The sequence below is a fragment of the Macrobrachium nipponense genome, chromosome 1 (genome assembly GCF_015104395.2).
Source record: "Macrobrachium nipponense isolate FS-2020 chromosome 1, ASM1510439v2, whole genome shotgun sequence".
In the NCBI taxonomy this organism is placed as follows: Eukaryota; Metazoa; Arthropoda; class Malacostraca; order Decapoda; family Palaemonidae; genus Macrobrachium; species Macrobrachium nipponense.
In genome coordinates, this window is record NC_087200.1 from 109,404,162 (window position 1) to 109,425,735 (window position 21,574).

A 21,574-nucleotide genomic window follows, 5' to 3' on the forward strand; every position below is an offset into this window, starting at 1 on the left:
ATGGCAAGACATTCCCATAGTAGTTGAATCTCAGCTAAGAAGAAAACAACACTATATTCCATTGAAGACGAAGGTGGAAAGGGAATGCAACCTACGTCTTCACAGTCGAATCGAGAGAAGGATTCTCAAGGTTCTGAACCTGTGCTTACAAAGGACTGAAAACGCTGACAGCTATTTCATTGCTGTAAGGTGAGGGGTTGTAGTTGCAATGAGAGCGGGGCGGTTTCCAGTAATGAAAAACACGGAAGTACTACTTCTCATGGGCTGATCATTTGGAAGTAGAGCTGGCAGGTCAAGGAGCAGGCGATGTCTTCCGTATATATCTGTCAATTTGGGGTGAACAATGAACAATTGCACCCTTCCGAATACGAGACATTTTGAAGACAAACTCAGATGTCTGAAGAAACATTCTGCATTATCGCAATGCGATACAGCGGGGGACTAGTAAAGACTTCTGTTACCGTGCGGTAAACATAAAGATGAAAGAGTCCAGAATATATATCTCTGTTGAAAATTCTCGCAATATCCAAGGGGATGCAGATGTCATTCATGTATGCGAGAATCCCCGTTAATCAGAGACGTAAGTCCGATATTGTTGGATAGAGAACAGGTTCGGTAGTCAATCATTGTAGGGGAGAGAGACATAATCCGACCGTGCATCTCGGAGAGCCAGCTGGTACTGGGTTGTCTTTCTGCAGTCCCGGCCTACTCAGTTAGTTCTTGCTCACTCGCTATCCTGAGTTGCCAGGTAATCCATTCCTCGAAGGAATGCGTTCGGCTAGAATAATCGTGTGTTAAAAAAGGGATCTATTATGCTCGAGCAATTATATTTAAACGAAACGGATTTCGGTAAATACAAAAAACTGAGGTGGTGTTGTTGTTTTAAAATCGAAACTGTTAACTCCAGGCAGCGACTGTAGGAAGGAGCTCTGAGGAGCTAGTCGTCCAGATACAGAGAGGTTCTGATAGCTCTCGAATGCAGCATTCCTGCGACATAGGACAGCAATTTCGTGAAAATTTGAGGCGCAGTGCTTAGTCCGAAACAAAGAGCTTGAAACTGGAATACCTTCTCTGTATACGAACCTCAGGTTTTTTTTTTTTTTTTTTTTTTAAGCTCGGGTGGATGGGAATGTGGAAATAAGCATCTTGTAGATCTAGTGAGACCATCCAGTCCTCCTTTCTGACTGCTGCCAGGACTGATTTTGTAGTTTCCATTGTAAATTTCGTCTTCTGTACAAAAGACGTTGAGTGCACTTACAGCCAGCCTTGCAACTTCTCGACGCCTGATCTGAAGGGGTCTAAAATCTTGACGCTCGGCGTCATGAACCTCTTGACGCTCGGCTCTTATACATCCGGCTTCATGATGTATATGTTCTTGACTCTCGGCTCTTTGATGTCCGGCGTCATGATGTATGTATATGATCTTGACACTCGAGCTCTTGACGCTCGGCGCCATGATCCTCTTGGCGCTCGGCTCTTTGGTGTCCGGCGTCATGATGTTTATGATCCTGATGCTCAAGCTCTTGATGGTCGGCGCCATGATCCTCTTGACGCTCGGCTCTTTGGTGTCCGGCGTCACGATGTTTATGTACTTGACGCTCGGCGTCAAGTCGAGCTATCTTCTTTTTGCTTGCAAGAAGCCAGACCTTCATGAGGGAAGAAAGTTTGTTCTGCATATCCTGAATTATATTCAGATCCGGAGCCCGACGCTGAGACCGGACAGGAGAAGCAGCAACCACATCAGACTCACTCTCCACGTCAATCAATGAATCATCTGGAGACGAAAACCAACCCAAAGGAGGAGGAGGAGCATGTACAGACGGCATATAAGCATCTGACATCCGTTCTGCCTCTACCGAAGCAGATGGCCGCCTGTGCGACATCTTACTGCTTTCGGCAAAGGGACCAACCGTGTCCGACGTCTTTCCGCCTCCTACCGAAGCAGATGGCCGCCTGTGTGACATCTTACTGCTTTTGGTAGGGGAACTGACATTCTCCAACCTCCCTTTGTCTCCCTCCAAAGTAGATGGCCGCCTGTGCGACATCTTACTACTCTTGGCAAGAGAACTCTCTTCGTAATCGGAAGAAAATCGCTCTGGACTGCTCCAATGACTGCAACCTGGAGTCTGAGGAGTCATCTCACGACGCTGTTCGGTCATGGAAAATTTTCTCGAGGTGTCTTGACGTAAGACGCCATCCCCATTTGGGAGCTGCATCGATCCGATGAAGAGCATACACTTACCTCGCCTTTCCAATGACGAGGGTGAGCGTCCTGGGAAGCGTCAACAGGAACGCTCAAGGAGACGACTGCTCGGGAGTTAACGCCTCTCGCCTCCCTTCGTCTGTCGACATTCCTTCTCACAGGGGTTGGTGAGCTTTGAAGAGGTCTAGGACTAGGAGCACGACAGATCCGAACAGCATCAACGGAAAGACACAATAATTTTACCTTGCCTTACCTATGGCGAGGGTGAGCGTCCTGGGGATCGTCAACAGGTACGCTTGAGGGGACGGCCGCTCAGGAGCTAAAACCTCTCGCCTCCCTTCGTCGGTCGACATTCCTTCTCACAGTGGTTGGTGAGCTTGGAAGAGGTCTAGGACTAGGAGCGCGACAGATCCGAGCGGTGTCAACGGAAAAACACCCTCCACTGCACTTGCACTGATTTTAACACTGTAACTTGTGATTTTAAGATCTCTCACATTCGACCATGATTTGTCCGTTTCTACAAGGGATTTTACCTTTACCAAGGACTTGAATGGTCGCTATCATGTCCTTTAAAGTTGGACCAACACCTGTATCAGTAGGGGGAATAGGAACTATTACTACGGAAGCAGGATCAATAGGATCACTAGCAAGGGAAAGAGAATTGTCAATTCCCTGACTATTTCTAGAAGAGCGAGACATACTACTCTTCGCTCTCCTGATCTTATTCTTTTCAAGCTTTCGCACATAGCAATAATATCCATCCACTCATTTTCAGGTAAATGGACACATTCTTCCTGCTATCATCCAACTCACCACTCTTGCCTCTTAAATTCATATAAATTGAATGAGGATCTATCGAGGCTTTAGCAAGCCGAGTATTACATCCTCTCACTCACATTCTTAACACTCGAAGCAGAGTCAGACATGTTTGGAAAATGCAAAAGAGAGATCAAGAATAAGCAAGAGTCAAAGCAATAATATTCTAAATCAAACATTCTCTTATCATCATTCATTATGAAGATGATCCACATGCACCCAAAAACAAGTGAAAGCCAAAGCCAAAGTGTACTTCACCAAATAACTGCGAAAAAAAAAAAAAAAAAAAAAACACGGGCCAATGAGCGAAATTCCAACGATGTCACCGATGCGGCGGCAGGGAATATCTGAGGAATAGTTGGAACTGTTCTACGTATCTGGGTAGAGGGCGCACAGGTGGTGCACCTGACTACCCAATCGGCAATTGCCGCGAGTTTTGAAATTCTGTCGTGACGTCAGGGACATTAGCTATATATATAACTACCAAGTAAGTTATAAGTTTAAAAACATATTTTAACTTGAGCTCATCAGAATACTACGAGCTTCATGTATTTATCTTTTACTGGAGTGAAAACAGTAAAATGTGTTCTTTCATGCCCAATCATTTTGATCAAAACACGTTTCTCTGATATGCAAGATCACAAGTTACATGAGTATTACAGCGGCCCGCGGTTAACGGCGCAATCACTCAACGGCGAATCGGTTTTACGGCGGTCGTCAAAAATATTCATTAAAAAAATGAGGCATTTTAAGGTATCTTTACGGCACAAATTTCAGTTAACAGCGCCGCTAGCGCCGTTGTCTAACGAGTTCATACATATGTAGAAAATGCCGTTCAGACCATAAAGGTTATGCAAATTATATCAACAAATTTTATGGAGAGTTATTACGTAAGTATTAGGGTAAAAATATATGCCTCTGACGCTGTTCTATGCCGAAAATATCGAGTTAGTACGTAAGTGCAATTAGCTATGGATGTGTCGATTCATAATTGTTCATGCTTTTGTTTAAAATGTGTGTGAAAATGTATTACGTGAAAGGCATTTTTATTTCTGTACAGAAATATGATACAAAGGCAGCTTTGAAACTGCCCTTCACGATACCAACGATGTTTTTTCATGTTCTTTCTTGTAAGCGCCGCTGCCGCTCTTCCGAAAATATTGATTTAAAAAAAGTGCAAATTAGCGATCGATGTGTCGATTTTATAAATGTTTATGCTTTTATGTTTAAAATGTGTATGAAAAGTATTACGAATAGGGTATTTTTATTTCTGTGCAGAAATATGATAAAAAGGCAGCTTTTGAAACTCCCCTTCAAGTTATCGACTACGATGTGTTTTTCAAGTTCGTTCTTGTATGCCGCCGCGGCATACAAGAACAAACTTAAGTTTGCCGTAGTATTTTAAAATACAATAATATGAGAATACATACAATATTCTTGGATACAGTGAAATAATGTATAACTTTTTAAAGCGGATTTATGGAAAAGATGCATAAATAATAAAATAACACAATGCATTTATCGGAACTGGCGGACAAGAACGAACATGAAAACCATCCCCCTGACAACGTGGAGCGTAGTTACAAAGGCTGCCTTAATTTGTATCTTATTTCTGTACAAAAATGAAAATACCTTTACGCAATATATTTTCATACACATTTTAAACATAGAAGCAAAAACATTTATAAAATAGACACATTGATCGCTAATTTGCACTTTTTTTTGCCGCCGTCTGCCGCTCTTCAAAAATATAGTTAAAAGAAAAAAAAAAAAAAAAAAAAAGTGCAAATTTAGCGATCGATGTGTCGATTTTTCAAATGTTTATGCTTTTATGTTTAAAATGTGTATGAAAATATATTGCGTAAAGGTATTTTCATTTTTGTACAGAAATAAGATACAAATTAAGGCAGCCTTTGGTACTACGCTCCACGTAGTCAGGGGTTGTTTTTTCACGTTCGTTCTTGTCCGCCAGTTCCGAAAAATGCATTGTATTTTATTAATTATGCATCTTTTCCATAAATCCTAAAAACTTTAAAAAGTTATACATTATTTCACTGAATCCAAGAATATTGTATGTATCTCATATTATTGTATTTTAAATACTACGGCAAACTTAAGCCCGTATTCCGGGGAGCGGCCAATGTTGTGGTTTGAAATCAGCTGATGAATACGAGTCTGTTTCGCCATAACGCAATTTTGAGCGAATGCTCTTGCTTCTAGTTAGCATAAACGAATATCTAGATACTTGACTTATATGAGACAAAGTTATTTTTCCTTATACAGCGTGTTTTTGGTAGGTGGAAATATTTTTGAATATGTCTCGTTGTGAATGTGAACTACTATTTTTTTCGTTAACAGATTACGTTGGCGGCATGTTTATTGCGTAAAAAAAATTACGTGATTCCGTTCGCAATACGTAATCCTATATATCATCGTAATACGAACTTTACGTGATTTATCTTATATCGGCGTGAAACCAACAGTAAAATGTGTTCTTTCAAGCACAGTAGTTTTGATTAAAATGATTTTATCCCAATTTTATCTATTGGTGTGTGTGATGGCAGACGTTTACTGCAGTTTTATCCTTGTTTGCCGATGTACGATAATAGTCATTAGCAGCTTGAACAGTTTTCTCAGCTTCAGTCATAATTAGGTTTAAATTTAACGGTATATTTCCCGATTGATCTTTAATCTATATGATCTCTGATCTATAGCGAATAAAGTTATTACATTAAGATATCTCAGTTCTATTCTATAACATAAGGCCATTTATAAAACAAATACGGTAATGTTGCACTGTAGTACGATGATCGAAATACGAGCCAAACAGATGTTATCCAGTTCGGTTGTACTTAGAAAAAAAAAGTCGTTTTCTCGTTCGGTTGTTCATGGTTGTACACGTTCACGCAACGAGTATAACGTAAAAACCATACTTTCATCATTCTCTTTTGCTGTTATTGAACTTAATGTAACTAGAAAGATGGATAAAGTTAGGCCATTGTAATTTAATCTCTCATAAAATCGAACTATCGTAAGACTAATGATCGTAACCTGAACAATACAGCTACCTGTACACTGTATAAACTTTATTATATCTTTACATACTCTAGACCCACATGTACTGTACAGTAAATTCTATAGTACTATACTGCATAAATATAATTTTACTTATTGCGCCGTTGTGGCGGCATTACGGCGCCTTTGACTGGTCTAGAGTTTCGAAGAAGGTGTCGGCGGCGGCCGTAGGCTTTAAAATCGCTCAGCGTCGAAAATCGCTTGGCGTCGGTGGCCAGGAACGGAACCCCTGCCGCTAACCGAGGGCCGCCTGTATATGGCAAGTTGTTAATTATATCAATTGCAAAGTAGCACCTTAAGTATATCTTAGTTTTACCAGACCACCGAGCTGATTAACAGCTCTCCTAGGGCTGACCCGAAGGATTAGATATCTTTATATGGCTAGGAACCAATTGGTTACCTAGTAACGGGACCTACAGCTTCTTGTGGGATCCGAACCACATTGTATCGAGAAATGAATTTCTATCACCAGAAATAAATTCCTGAGTTTTCGCGTTGGCCGAGCCGAGAATTGAACTTTGGATCACCGGATTGGTAGTCGAGCACGAATTCCACTCGGCCAACGAGGAACTTCAAAGTAGCACCTAATGGAGCACCTTGAAACAAGGAAGAGCGAGTTATCCCAGACTCATATTCTCAACCAGGGATCTCATCAGGTAACATACTAATGAAAATTAAAAATAAAGAGCTTGTGAAGGTGTTAAATGATTAAAGGCTATTAACTTGCCATCATAACAATGGAAATGTAGCTGCTAGCCTAAGACTTCTACCCCTCTTAGTAAGTCATTATACAAAGCAAAAAAACTTAAGTATGGAATCTCTTATACCATCCCTAGAAGTAATAACTCATCCTGCAACTACTACCTGTTCAAAAAACATACATGTGCTGCCTCTCGAGTAAAAATTAGAAATACTGAATGGTACCTCCAAGCTGTCCCTTACGTGAAAGGGAGAACAAAATGACAGGTACCCCATATGTAACAGATTTAAACAGAATAACAAATTTAAATTCCATTTAAAAGCCAATAATATTAAAAGCCTATAATGTTCAAAAGGCTTCTGAACTCATGAACTATGGAGAAATACCAATAATACTTGCATGAACCAGAATTAGGATATGGTTGACAATTTCCTGAAACAACTAATGGAAAAGCAACCCATCTTCCTCACTGGCAGCAAATTCAATTCTCAGGCATTCCATTAAGATGTGAGAGGTGTGTATTTCTGGTGATTGAAGTTCACTCTTGACGTGGTTCGGAAGTCACATAAAGCCATTGGTCCCATTGCTGAATAACCACTGGTTCCATGTAACTTGAGAACACCATACAAACAAAACAAACTGGAGGTCAAAATTGAACTGAAGGTATGACAAAGGCAACTGTTGACTCTTGGCAGCTAGTCATCTCATTCTAGGCCAAAAAATCAGGCAAAGTGGGCAAGTACGTTTGCAGTCATCATCAAAGATACAAAGGCTTCATTCTTCATTGTCATGTCCTTGACAGTTTCTTGCAAGGTTCATTCAGATTTTTAGTAATGCTTCTCAAAATTAGATAAATCCCAGTAGGTGGGCCTGGCGGACTTCCATGGTATCTCAACCAGAAAATGATGAATGCCTACTGAGAAACAGATAGAAACATTGGCCAGATTAATAAACCTCCTATTTCACAAACTAAAGAAATTTCTCCATTTGGCCTGGTAAAGGTTAGTAGTCAAAGTTCTACAAGATTTTGTGAATGCCACTGCTGCCTCTGCAGATATACATCTACCTTTAAGGTTCTGCTGCATAACCTCTGAGTGTTAAGTTGTAGTTTTACTAGGCACTGTCTACTTGTAGAATGAGAACTACATGCCACTCTTGCAAAGGCCATAATAGATTTAAAAATCACCCTCAGCTTCTTGAATACCCAAATCTTGTCTATTACTACCTCCTCCTTCCCAGCTTTAACCCATTTTTATATGGGTCGCCGTTGTAAATGAGTCGTCTCCATCGATTGTCTTCCAACATGATGTTCCTCTCTTTGTAACAAGTATCCATACCATCGAAGCCCGGCCCCCCCACCCGTATTTTCTTCGATATTTCAACTACCTTGTCGGTCTTCTTATATACTCATTTCTAATCATAGCATCCCTTGTTACTCAAGACATCCATCTCAACATTCTCACTTCTCCTACATCCATCTTTTTCTCCTCCGTTTTCCTCATACTTGCCGTTTCTATTCCATATAACATTGCTGGTCTGACCACCATCCTATGAAACTTTCCCTTCAACTTAAGAAGGACCTTCTTGTCACAGAGGACCCCTGATGCAGACCTCCAGTTATTCCATCTTGCCCTCTTGGTCCATGCTTCCACTATCCTCTAATACGGACCCTACGTACTTGAACTTCTGCACTCTTTTTATATCTTTCCCACCCAATCTTATGCTATTTCCACCATCCTAAGTAATACTGGAACACATTTACTTGGTTTTTGATCTTATTCTCATTCCTCTCTCCTTAAGCGCTGCTCTCCACCTCTCCAACCTCCCCTCCAACTCCTCCCTCCCCTCTGAACACAACACAATATCATCTGCATATAATATGCAACATGGCACTGCTTCTCTAACATCCTTGGTCATTACATCCATCATGATGTTGAAGATGAATGGGCTAAGTGCTGACCCCTAGTGTAATCCAACTCCTATCTCAAATCCATCAGTCTCTCCAACACTGCTTCTCACTCTAGTATACACATTCCTGTACATCTCCTAAATAATTCTGACATACTTTTCCAGCACCATCTTCTCCCTCAAACATCTCCATATTTCTTGCCTTGGCACTCTTTCATAGGCCTTTTCAAGCTCTATGAATACCAGATGCAGGTCTTGTTGTTTTTCTCTGAATTTCTCCATCAGCTGCCTTATGCAAAATATGACTACCTCTGATGAGGCCAAATAGAGAGAATGAATACATTCTATTAAAAAAAAATAAGAGAGAATGAGTACATTCTATTAAAAAAAAAAAATATATCACACTTTTCCTAATAATAAATAGCCCAATTTCTAGGCTCCACTGTACATGCCCAGACCACATTCCAACATCCGCCAAGGCATCAAAGTGAATATTAGGCCAGGAGGAAGCCACTATGATCAATGGGATACACCTTATAACTTAAAAATACATTTTCTCAAGGCACCATCAACCACAATTAAGCTTGAAACCATGATTCTAAAAATATAATGGATGGGTACTTCCTCTGGGAAACTAACCGTTAAGAGCTTGACAAAAACTTGACAAGCAAGAGAACTGAAATGTGCTTGTTTGGTACCCGACACTCCCAGTGGGACATTTGGTCTCATCCAAGTAGTTGCAATTTTGGCTGCTCCACATCACCTTCCTAATTTCTTTTAATACTTGCATGGCCAAGAATCCCAAATCTTCATATAATTTGAGAAATGAGATTTTATTTTGTAGTGCAACAATATTCTTCTGAATCAATCTTTAAAGGTTTACATACAACTTATAAAGTTGATGGGAATTACAATTTTCAGTTGACAATAATGCTATCTAGCGTGGTACATCATTTTTATTTTTATCCATTAACAACAAAATTATGTTTTTCTGTTTCTCATCAACCCTTAAACGCCGAGCTGGTATTTCCGAAAGTGTCTCCCGTATGCCGGTGGCGTTCGGGAGTGAGCACCGAAGCAGAAAGTTTTTTTTTAAATCACAGCACGCTTAATTTTCAAGATTAAGAGTTCATTTTTCGCTCCTTTTTTTGTCATTGCCTGAAGTCTAGTATGCAACCATCAGAAATGAAAAAAAATATCATTATCATATATAAATATTGGAATATATGCCAGCGCGAAATAAAATTTCCATATATAATTGTATACAAATCGCGCTGCGAACAAAACTGTTAAAACTAATGAGTTAATCATTTTTTCATTGTATTGTACATTAAATTGCGATGAATTTGGTATATAAATTGTAAAACGATAAAAGCAACACAGAAAATATTATCACAATATGATGAATTCGTAATGCGCGGACATAAAAAAGTTTTTAGAAATTCACCATAAATCAAAATATTGCTAGAGACTTCCTGTTTGTTGCAAAATGAAGGTAACTGATTGAATATTACTAGACTGTAAGTGTTGTAGCTTACAATTGCAGTTTTCGACCATTTCTGTAGAGTTAAAATTGACCAAAGGTAGAATTTTTTCTATATATCGTTTATATGAAAATATTTCAAAAATGATAAAAGCTGCAACCATGGGTTGTTTTTTGTTGTATTCTACATGAAATTGCACACATTTTTATATATAAAACTTTATGTAACGGCTAATATAAAATGGTGCAAACATTAGGACAATCGGACAAAAAAATTTCTGATTTTTTCGAGAATTGCCACGCGGACGTAAGGAGTTTTTTTCATAAATTCACCATAAATCAAAATACTGTGCTAGAGACATCCAATTTGTTGCAAAATAAAGGTAAATGATTGAATATTACTAGATTGTAATAGTTTTAGCTTACAATTGCGTTTTTCTACTATTTCGGTCGAGTCAAAGTTGACCGAAGGTTGATATTTTGGCACATCGTTATTTATATGAAAATATTTCAAAACTGATAAAAGCTACAACCATGGATTGTTTTTTGTTGTATTCTACATGAAATTGCACACTTTTTCATATATAAAACTTCACGTAATGGCTAATATAAAACTGCAAACATTATGACAATCGGACGAAAAAATTTCTGATTTTTTCGGCACTTACGTGCGGATGTCGGAGTTTTTTTTTTCTAAAATTCACCATAAATCGAAATATTGTGCTAGAGACTTCCAATTTGTTGCAAAATGAAGGTAAATGATTGAGTATTGCTAGAATGTAAGAGTTTTAGCTTACAATTGCGTTTTTCGACCATTTCGGTTGAGTCAAAGTTGATCGAAGGTTGAAATTTTGGCACTTATCGTTATTCATATGAAAATATTTCAAAACTGATAAAAGCTACAACCATGGGTTGTTTTTTGTTGTATTCTACATGAAATTGCACATATTTCCACATATAAAACTTTATGTAACGGCTAATATAAAACGGTGCAAACATTACGACAATCGGACAAAAAAATTTCTGATTTTTTCGGAAGAGTTACCGCGCGGACGTAAGGTAAAAGTTTTTTTTTCATAAATTCACCATAAATCAAAATATTTTGCTAGAGACTTCCAATTTGTTGTAAAATGAAGGTAAATGATTGAATATTACTAGAATATGAGTTTTAGCCTACAATTGCGTTTTTCGACCATTTCGGTAGTCAAAGTTGACCGAAGGTTGAAATTTTGGCAATTATCATTATTTATAGGAAAATATTTCAAAACTGATAAAAGCTACAACCATGGGTTGTTTTTAGATGTATTCTACATGAAATTGTGCACATTTTCATATATAAAACTCTATGTAATGGCTAATATAAAATGGTGCAAAAAATATGTCAAAGTGACGAAATTATTTCTGAGATGTGTCGCTGATGCTTTTTATTGCGAGAAGAAAGAAATTCGAGCTTGCTTGCCTGGGTAACTATTGTAAACAAAACAGCAGCTTGATCCGTGAACTCCCAGCATCCCTCAAGGTGCGCGATTCAAAACTTTTCGCCAAGTAGGCCTATAACTATTTTTCCGCAAATTTTTAACAAATTCTTTTGCGTCGACGTTTCATACGTCAATGCGGCACCCAACAGACAATTTTCATTGACGTTCAATACGTCCAATAAGCGTTCAAGGGTTAAATAGGGTTTCAAATAATTTCTTATCATGACACAATACTTAAAAATGTCTTTCTTTTGATATTGCAATTTCTTTTCCAATATGTATGTTACTGATATCTGTACCTATTTATATTCCTTTTCTAATAAAAATTCATTTTACATTCAAGGCATACCAACGTATTACATTATACGTATATCAAATAGGTAATATCAAATAGAAAAAATTTAAATTATGTAAGAAAATATTTTTGTCATCTAAACAAGTAGGAAGGTTGGGAGAGGTGATACATAATATAAGGAGGTAAGTATTTGAATAATTATATTTTGTTATACAAATTTCTATTTTTGTAAATGAATGAAAGCCTTACCTATTCAAAAATGGGAACCTACCTACTACCCAAGCACTCAACAGCTTCCTAAATAAAATGTCAAGGCTTGAGTATACCTAATCTCTGATGTAAGTTCCCCTGCCGTAACAAGAGGCAAAAGCACCTTGAAGGATTTGTACAGAATCTACTGGGCCAGACTAATAACTCTCCTCAGAGGGAGGTTTTTCAGGAAAATAAACATAGCTGTCTCCATTCTCCCATCATGAACTTAACCTTAAGGAGTGGCAACAGAGAGAGGTCTGGCCTGACATAAGGTTTCTTCCCCATCTGGCACCAAGGAGGAGAAGCTTGGAACATCAAAAGGAAGAGACAACAAACAACAGACTACTCCTTGGGAAGTAAAACCAACATATCAGATGTCCAGGAGATTGTGAGGCAATAAATGCCAGAGAAGGAGACATACCAGGGAATGCCAGCACCCATATGGCTGGGAGAGACAGCTGGATGGAAAAAGGCAGAGGGTTCTCACATGATCCACGAGGAGGAGGAGGAGGAGGAGGAACAGCATACCAGCAAGTGACTGTTGAATCTTGTGGCAAAGGAAGCACTGCCAAAGGCAACTGCAATTTCAAATAAGCAGACTAAATCACTGCAGACATAAACCTCTACCATGTTAGACAAATTAAATGAAATCACACTGGCAGAAAAAGAACATCTGGGAGACCAAGGATGAAAATGAGTGCCTGGCACCAATAGACAACATTTTATACGCAGGCCATGACCGTCACAGGCTAGAGTAAAGGATGTTAGACTCTCTTACCTTACATCTTGTTACCTCCTTGATTATCCATCATACTCTACAGACAAAACCAAATTATTATCACATGAAATATTACACATACCCAAATAAATGAATGAAATAGGTCACAGGCAGTTCAAACTAAACATTCCTATTAATCTTTTAGTTTTCCACCTCTTTTATCCTCTTGCCTGATGCAGGGAATACAACTATCATAATAAAGAAGTTAAATTCATTTCAGAACTTAAATATTTCACAGAACAGTAAATCCAATTAATCCCCTAAACAGTAGTGTCAACAAATATTTTCTAGGGCATGAGCAACAAAATCATTAATATTAATTCACAGCTTTTCATCTACTTAATTAATTACAACCAAATCCATCCTTCTTATCTCCAAAACTCCTAAGATTCTCTGCAAGAGTAAATTTCAGTAGGTAAGCATTCAAACTGCATAACCTATCATATAAAATACTGAAACAATAATAATTAAAAGACCAAAAAATAACAATCTGATTCAAAGATTCAAGATAATTAAAAATTATTTTAACTCTACACAACACACTCGAGCATTATCCTTGTAACTAAACATATTCTGTGACCAAGGTACTTAATTTCATTGACAATCCTGAAAATCTCACCTTAAAATTCTATAAATAATTATGCATCTATCTAATATGAAATGTAAAAATTAGAATGAAATGGACCTTGTGAATACACCTGTCTAGTGATGCACTTCATTTAGGAAGTATTTCCTCTAAAAACAAATTTTTAAAATCATACAATACCTACACATAAACAGAGCAATGAGGTTTAATTACTTTGTATTTATTATTGACTAGTCAGACTCCAGACTAATTTCACTTTAACTTCATGAAATACATCTAACTAAAACTGAACAAACCTTTTTATTAGATTATCAATCAACCCAATATTTGCCTACCTCACTGTAGCCGTGGTTTTCAGTGTCCACCATATGCACTGGGGACTGGAAGGGAGTGGTATGTGCTGGTGTCTGGTTGAAACATAAATAAATAAGCAAAAGACAGATATTAAACAAAAATAAAAAAATAATATTAAAACATGGGTTCCACTAAAAATAAAGTAAATAAAAAAAATTTATCAAAATATGTATAATCAATTATCCCTTTATCGCCGAAGGAGTATAATAAAAATCGTCTCCCGTATGCCGGCGGGGTCTGGAAGTGAGCGCTGAAACGGAAATTTTTTTTTTTTTTTTTTTTTCAAAAATTCACACAACGCTTAGTTTTCAAGATTAAGAGTTCATTTTTGGCTCCTTTTTTTTGTCATTGCCTGAAGTTTAGTATGCAACAATCAGAAATGAAAAAAAGTATCATTATCATATATAAATAATGGGATATATGGATGAGCGCAAAAACAAATTCCTACTATGTTGTATTCAAATCGCGCTGTGAGCAAAACAGTTAAAGCTAAAGAGTTAGTTTTTTTCGTTGTATTGTACACTAAATAGCGATCATTTTGGTATATAACACATTGTAAAACAATCAAGGCAACACAAAGAAAATATCACAAAATGATGCATGAATTCGTAACGCGCAGACATAAAAAAAAAAAGCAGTTTTCAAAAATTCACCATATATCAAAATATTGTGCTAGAGACTTCCCGTTTGTTGCAAATATTTCAAAACTGATAAAAGCTACAACCATGGGTTGTTTTTGGTTATATTCTACACAAAATTGCGCACATTTCCATATGTAAAACTTTATGTAACGGTTAATTTAAAATGGTGCAAACATTACGACAATCGGGCGAAAAAATTATGATTTTTTCGGAAGAGTTACCGTGCGGACGTAAGGAAAAAGTTTTTTCATAAATTCACCATAAATCGAAATATTGTGTTAAGAGACTTCCAATTTGTTGAAAAATAAAGGTAAATGATTGAATATTACTAGAATGTATTAGTTTTAACTTACAATTGCATTTTTCTACCATTTCAGTCAAGTCAAAGTTGACCGAAGGTTGAAATTTTGGTACTCATCGTTATTTATATGAAAATATTTCAAAACTGATAAAAGCTACAACCATGGGTTGTTTTTTGTTGTATTCTAAATGAAATTGCGCACATTTTCATATATAAAACTTTATTTAACGGCTAATTTAAAATGGTACATACATTACGATAATCGCACGAAAAAATGTCTATTTTTTTTTTTTTTTTTTGTTAGTTACTGTTTTTTTTTTCCATAAATTTACCATAAGTCGAAATATTGTGCTAGAGACTTCCAATTTGTTGCAAAATGAAGGTAAATGATTGAATATTACTAGAATATAAGAGCTTTAGCTAACAATTGCATTTTTTTACCATTTCGGTCGAGTCAAAGTTGACCGAAGGTTGAGATTTTGGCACTTATCGTTATTTATATGAAAATATTTCAAAACTGATAAAAGCTACAATCATGAGTTGTTTTTTGGTTGTGTTCTACATGAAATTGCGCACATTTTCATATATAATACTCCATGTAACGGCTAATTTAAAATGGTGCAAAAATTATGTCAAAATGAAGAAATAATTTTTGAGGTGTCGCTGATACTTTTTAGTGATAAGAAAGAAATTTGTGCTTGCGCGCCTGCGTAACGACTGTAAACAAAACAACGCCTAGATCCGTGAGCTCCCAGCATCCCCCAAGGAACGTGATTCAAAAGTTTTCACCTAGTAGGCCTATAACTATTTTTCCGCGAATTATATCGACGTACCATACGTCCAATCGCCACCCAACAGACAATTTATATAGACGTTTAATACGTCCAATCGGCGTTAAAGGGTTAACAAAAACTAACATATACTTATAACAAAATGTATTATATACAACTAACAAAATGTAAATAAGTATTTATAAAGAAAAATAAATCAAATTTCAAATACAGACAGTAAATCAGCAAGCCTATTCCATGACTAATTTAAAAATAATTTTGATGTAATTTTGAATTTTCCATGACATTACACTAAACTACTGCAACTTACTGAATAAGCACTGTCAATGTCACTTACACAAATTTTTTCAGATAATTGTAAACCCACCCTTCTCATGCTATTCACCATTTATTACTACCTAGTCATTTTGAGCCCCAGCTTTGGTTCCAATTAATAAAGAAAATGCATCTCCTGTAAAGCTCAAACACTGTACATTATCTATATATATATAAATAAACTACATCTATATATATATATATATATATATATATATATATACATAATATATATTATATACTAATATATATATCTATATTTATATAATATATTTATATATATATATCTTATATATATATAATATATATATATATATTTATATTTTATATATTTAATTTAATATAATTTATATCTAGTATATATATATATATATATATATAATATACATATATATATATATATATATATATATTTATATATATATATATATATATATATATATATATATATATATATATAATATATATATATAGTATATATATATATATATATATAATATATATATATATATATATGTATATAGTATATAGTATAATAAAAAATTAAAACTGCAAAAATTTGACAACAGTACGTGTTTGTGAAGCTTGTAGGAATGATAAAACATTAGAACTTTGACTGCTGATGACATAAGAAATAAAGAAAATAAGTTTTCATGCTAACAGTGTTTCGGAGAAAAAAATATGCATGAGGAAAACAATGATAGATGAAGTAACTTCCAAACCAGATTAAGTTCTAGTGAAGTGGTTGTATATGTATTCTCAATAACAAACAACAGCAAGATCAGCTGACCTGACAACAATGAAAATAATAAGAGCTCCCAACTGCTGGTTTTTAAAATGCACTCTAAAACCAACAACAAAAATACATTAACTTTTATCTCAAAATGTATTGGTAACCAGCAAGAGCAAGTGATGGAAGAAAAATAAAAACTTGTTAAAATATCATACCCACAATCAAGAAATATAGTGCTTTCAAAAATGACATTTTTATGATAGAAAAAAGTTTTATATTACTTACCAAGTAATTATATAGCTATTGGTTTCACTCATACAGCAGCTTAACAGTGCAGGTGACTAGTCCACACACTAACAAGTGTCAAAAACTACTTTGCAGACCACTTCATTCTGGTAATGCCTATGTCCATGACAAGAGGGGGGGGATGATGATCTGATCATGTAATTACTTGGTAAGTATATGAAAATCTTTATCATAAAAATGTCATATATAAAAGACAATTTCTCTGTCTGTTTCTGTTCGCAATGCAAACCACACTTTGAAAGGTAGGACAACCAAATGTTTAAAATAGACCCCTCCCCCCAAAGGAAGGTTTTGGTCAACATCCAAACTCAGAGCGCCATTTCTAGGAGAGTCACAACCCCTCATTTTTTACAACTTTCGGCATTGAAACTGGGACTACCAAATTCATATCATGACTTCCCTCCCCCCAAGGAAGGTATCCAAAATTTAGAGCAGTTTCTAAGAGGTCATAAACCCCTTCATTTTTAACAACTTTTAGAGTTGACAGCTAAGGCTACCAAATTTTTACCATCGACTCCATTCCCCCCAAAACAAGTTTTTTTTTTTTAAATTATATTTTTATAATGAAACAAGGTTTTAATTATACTTACCCAGTAATTACATAGCTATAGTTTCTGTTATTCGCAGCAGTATAGATTCAAGTTTCGTGGTAGCACATCTGGATTGTGTAGGTGACACCAGTCTTGCCCCAAAGCAAGAATGTTAGGAACGACACAGTAGATTAGCTCATGCCATTTATGCTTATGTCCATCAGCAGGGAGGGAGGGTTTTGATCATGTAATTACTGGGTAAGTGTCGTTAAAACCTTTTTTATTATAAAACATTTTTAATTATGTAACTTAACTAATAATTACACAGCTGAGTCCCACATCGACAGGATGTGGGATATATGGACATACTCTATTCTAAAACATTAAGTCATGTAATGAATTAGACATAGATAAGCTGCTAGCATTGAAACAATGCTTGTCGTTCCTTGTTAGTTAAGAGAGCTTGCAGTAGAGACTGCCTCTGGTTGGTGCTCAACTTGACTTGTAGTGGCGTGGCAGTAGAGCCGAGGGTCGCCTGTACTAAAAGGGAAGCATTGTAGCAAAGAGGGAGCCTTGTAGCAAAGATGATTCCAACTGTTCACAAGGACAATTTGCCCTTGCCCTGGGCACAGTACCATAACAAAAACAGATTATTATGTCACCTACACAGAAGTAAAAATAAAAAGCACAACCCATCCACTATAAGTGTTGGGTGCTCGGGGTACATTGTATCACCTCTTGTCTCCCTAAACTTTGCCCCTTCACTACTACAAAGTGAAGGTTTGTACAATAGTAAGGAATCCTATGCTTTATTCGTCCATACCATGCCAGTAATAAAATTTTTAAGGTACTGCCTAAATTTTAACACTTTCCAAATAATCTTTTACACTCACTAGATATGATGAGCAATCATACTACCAGTTGTTCAAATGCCAAATGGATGAATGGGATACATATCTCTTAAAAGCTAATGCGGCAGGAGTTGTATTAATGTCATTAGCTTTGCTAAGAGGAGGCAAATGCTCCTCTTAAATCTGAGTCTTAGAAGATAAAAGCCAGTGTAAATAGCATGATGTTCTAACCCGAGGACAAGATGTCTACTTGCCATAACATCTTGGGTTAAATCTGGTCCGGGATTCTGGTTCTAAGAAATACCAGACCATCTCACCGGGCAGAGCTCCATTCTTCCTCCTGCCAAAAAACACTTCAGGCTCTGATAGAATAGAGGGGCATGTGCTAGACTGTAGAGCCATCCCGAGTTCCTATCAGAAGTGATTAGTTCTGCTAAAAACACTGTAGGAAAAACTTGTTACTGCGGCCTAATTTATCCGCTAGGACGTAGAATTTCCCCTGTATTAACCTTCTTAGGATTCTGGTGTGGTTCAAATCTGTCCATAGCTACAGGGTTCTTGCTGCTTCACAGTGAGGAAAAGTACGTTCCTCCTAGTTTCTTGATGTAAGAGAGAGCTGCTGTATGTTCGAGTGGACTGACTCCAAAAGCCTTCGGTGGATAGCCCTTCAGTGGATAGCCATCAATTTTCAAATTGGAGTACCACCCTCTCTGTCAAGCATCTAATGTCCTGAATACTTCCTTGTCTCCCATGAGAGCTCCCCAACCTAGATAGATGCATCTGAATAGAAAACTAGGTTGGGACTCAGAGAGAGAAGGGACTTCAATTCTAATAGCCTGTTGTTTGATCTCCACCAAGACAGGTTCTCCGTTACTCAGGTGTCACCTGGAACCTGAATGAGTTTGGAAATTTTATCCCTGTTCCAGTTTATCTTCAGGAGCAGAGATTCCTCATGTAGCCTCCCAAATGACACGAACTGTTTTTCCTTTGCTGAGCCATCTTGAAGGGCTAGAAAATGGTCCACCTTCTGAAGGCACCAAGTCTATCCTCATCCCCGAATAAACTAATTCCTGATGGGGCTTAAATGTGACTTCAAGTTTATTAAAGTCCCAACTTTTGTGCCAAAGATAAAATTTTCTGCAGGTTCTCCTTGTACTTCTCTGTCTGCTCCTGAAGAAGCAAATTGTCCCGGTACAGTGAGACTTTTATCCTGACTAGATGCAGCCATTTGCAATGGGGGCTAAGATGCAGATAAACAATTGTGGGGCTGTCGAAAGTCGGAAGCACAGAGCTCTGAATTGGTATACTCTGAACACGAATCAAAGAAGCCTCTTTATGTCTTGATGAATTGGGATATGGAAGTACGCAACTTCCATATCAATGGACACTATCCAATCCCCTTGACGAGTGGATACCTAACCGCCTACTAATTTGTTTCTACTTTCAATTTTATCTTTCTGACAAAAAACATTCAAGAGTGCTTACATCTAACCCGTGCCCCAAGGCCCCTGAGGATTTGAGGACTACAAATAATCAGTTGTAAAACCAGGAAGTTAGCGGATCTCTCTATGGCCTTCTGCAAGTAACAAAACTTCTCTTGACAGGGTAATAAATGCCTGAGCTTCTGAGTCGGCTAAAGCTATCAAAGAGCTGGATAAGGGTGGAAAGTTCTCGAAAGGAATATCATAGCCTTCTCACAATTCTTTTACAATCCAAGGTTCCGTCCCTCTTGCTCCCCAGTTCATCCAAAATTGGCAGAACCTTGTCCCTACAGGTGCACGGAGGACTGCTCCCCTCACTTCTTGGTCAGGAATTTTGGAGGATTATTTCCTAATGTTTTGAGGAGTGAAACATACTCTTCCCCTCTATCTAGGGAATCAACTCGAGCTTCCCCTGCCTCAAAAGGGTTGAGCATATGTGAAGAAGAGTGTGAGCTAGGAGTGGTGTTACACGAGTGCTTGGTTGAATAAGAGAAAGTCCTGGGTCGACTTCTTCTGAAGGTCAGAAGCAATCTGAATCACTGTATCCTTGAGAAAAAGGATCTAACTATCCAGAGGAGAGTAAAGAAGGGCAGACCTCTGTGTCTAAGATACTCCTTTGATAGTGAAAGAACACCAGAGTTCTCTCTTTTTCAGAATGCCCAGCATAAAGAGAGAAGCTCTTTCCAGGGAGCTGTCCCTGTTACCTTTAGTATCCAGACAAGAATTTACTTCAGACAGGTCCATGTTTGATCTCCACCAAGACAGGTTCTCCGTTACTCAGGTGTCACCTGGAACCTGAATGAGTTTGGAAATTTTATCCCTGTTCCAGTTTATCTTCAGGAGCAGAGATTCCTCATGTAGCCACCCAAATGACACAACTGTTTTTCCTTTGCTGAGCCATCTTGAAGGGCTAGAAAATGGTCCACCTTCTGAAGGCACCAAGTCTAGCCTCATCCCCGAATAAACTAATTCCTGATGGGGCTTAAATGTGACTTCCTCAAGTTTATTAGAAGTCCCAACCAGAGTTCTCTCTTTTTCAGAATGCCCAGCATAAAGAGAAAAGCTCTTTCCAGGGAGCTGTCCCTGTTACCTTTAGTATCCAGACAAGAATTTACTTCAGACAGGTCCATGAAGTACTCACCCAGCGTCAAACATTCTTTGTATTTGTGGCCTAGAAGCTCCCAGTCCAATCAAGGAAGCACACTACTCCGAACACACAGAAGATATTCTGATAAAATGGTCTAATTCCAACACCGAACACATTATTTTGGCCAAGCTGAAGGCCAACCTACTAACAGAGAATATGAGTCTGGAAAAGTTTGCATGGGCATACACATCTAACGAGAGAGCCACCCCGGTCTCGTAACAAAGATGTCTCCTAGTCGAAAGATGTGATGGTGGGATATTAAAGTTAACCTTTCGCTGTTCCTTCTTCAGACATCCAAAGGTTAACTTCCATCAATGCCTTGCGAGCAGAAAAGAAAAGAACTAGATCAGGTAACTTAGACAAATCTACTTGATTATCCCTCATAAATGAACACACTCACGTAGTTGGAGCTACTGGCTAAAAGGAGCCAGAGAAATTTGCTAGAAAATAGTGAAGAAGCAATTGTAGGCCATAGGAGGAGTCTCCTTATCTCCTTCCTCCTCCATTGAAGAAATAGGAGACAAGGCTGTTTGCGGCTGGACAGAAGGAA

The 21,574-nt window shown here is 37.4% G+C and overlaps 1 protein-coding gene across 1 annotated transcript in view; it reads right to left on the reverse strand.

Moving 5' to 3' along the window:
- The window catches only part of LOC135219551 (double-strand-break repair protein rad21 homolog), a gene marked incomplete at its 5' end in the record, with an annotated part of 89,434 nt that overhangs the window by 29,555 nt on the left and 38,305 nt on the right, over positions 1-21,574 (reverse strand). The window contains 1 exon segment of the mRNA XM_064256404.1: positions 13,910-13,981. Within this exon segment, the coding sequence (XP_064112474.1) occupies positions 13,910-13,981 (72 nt within the window).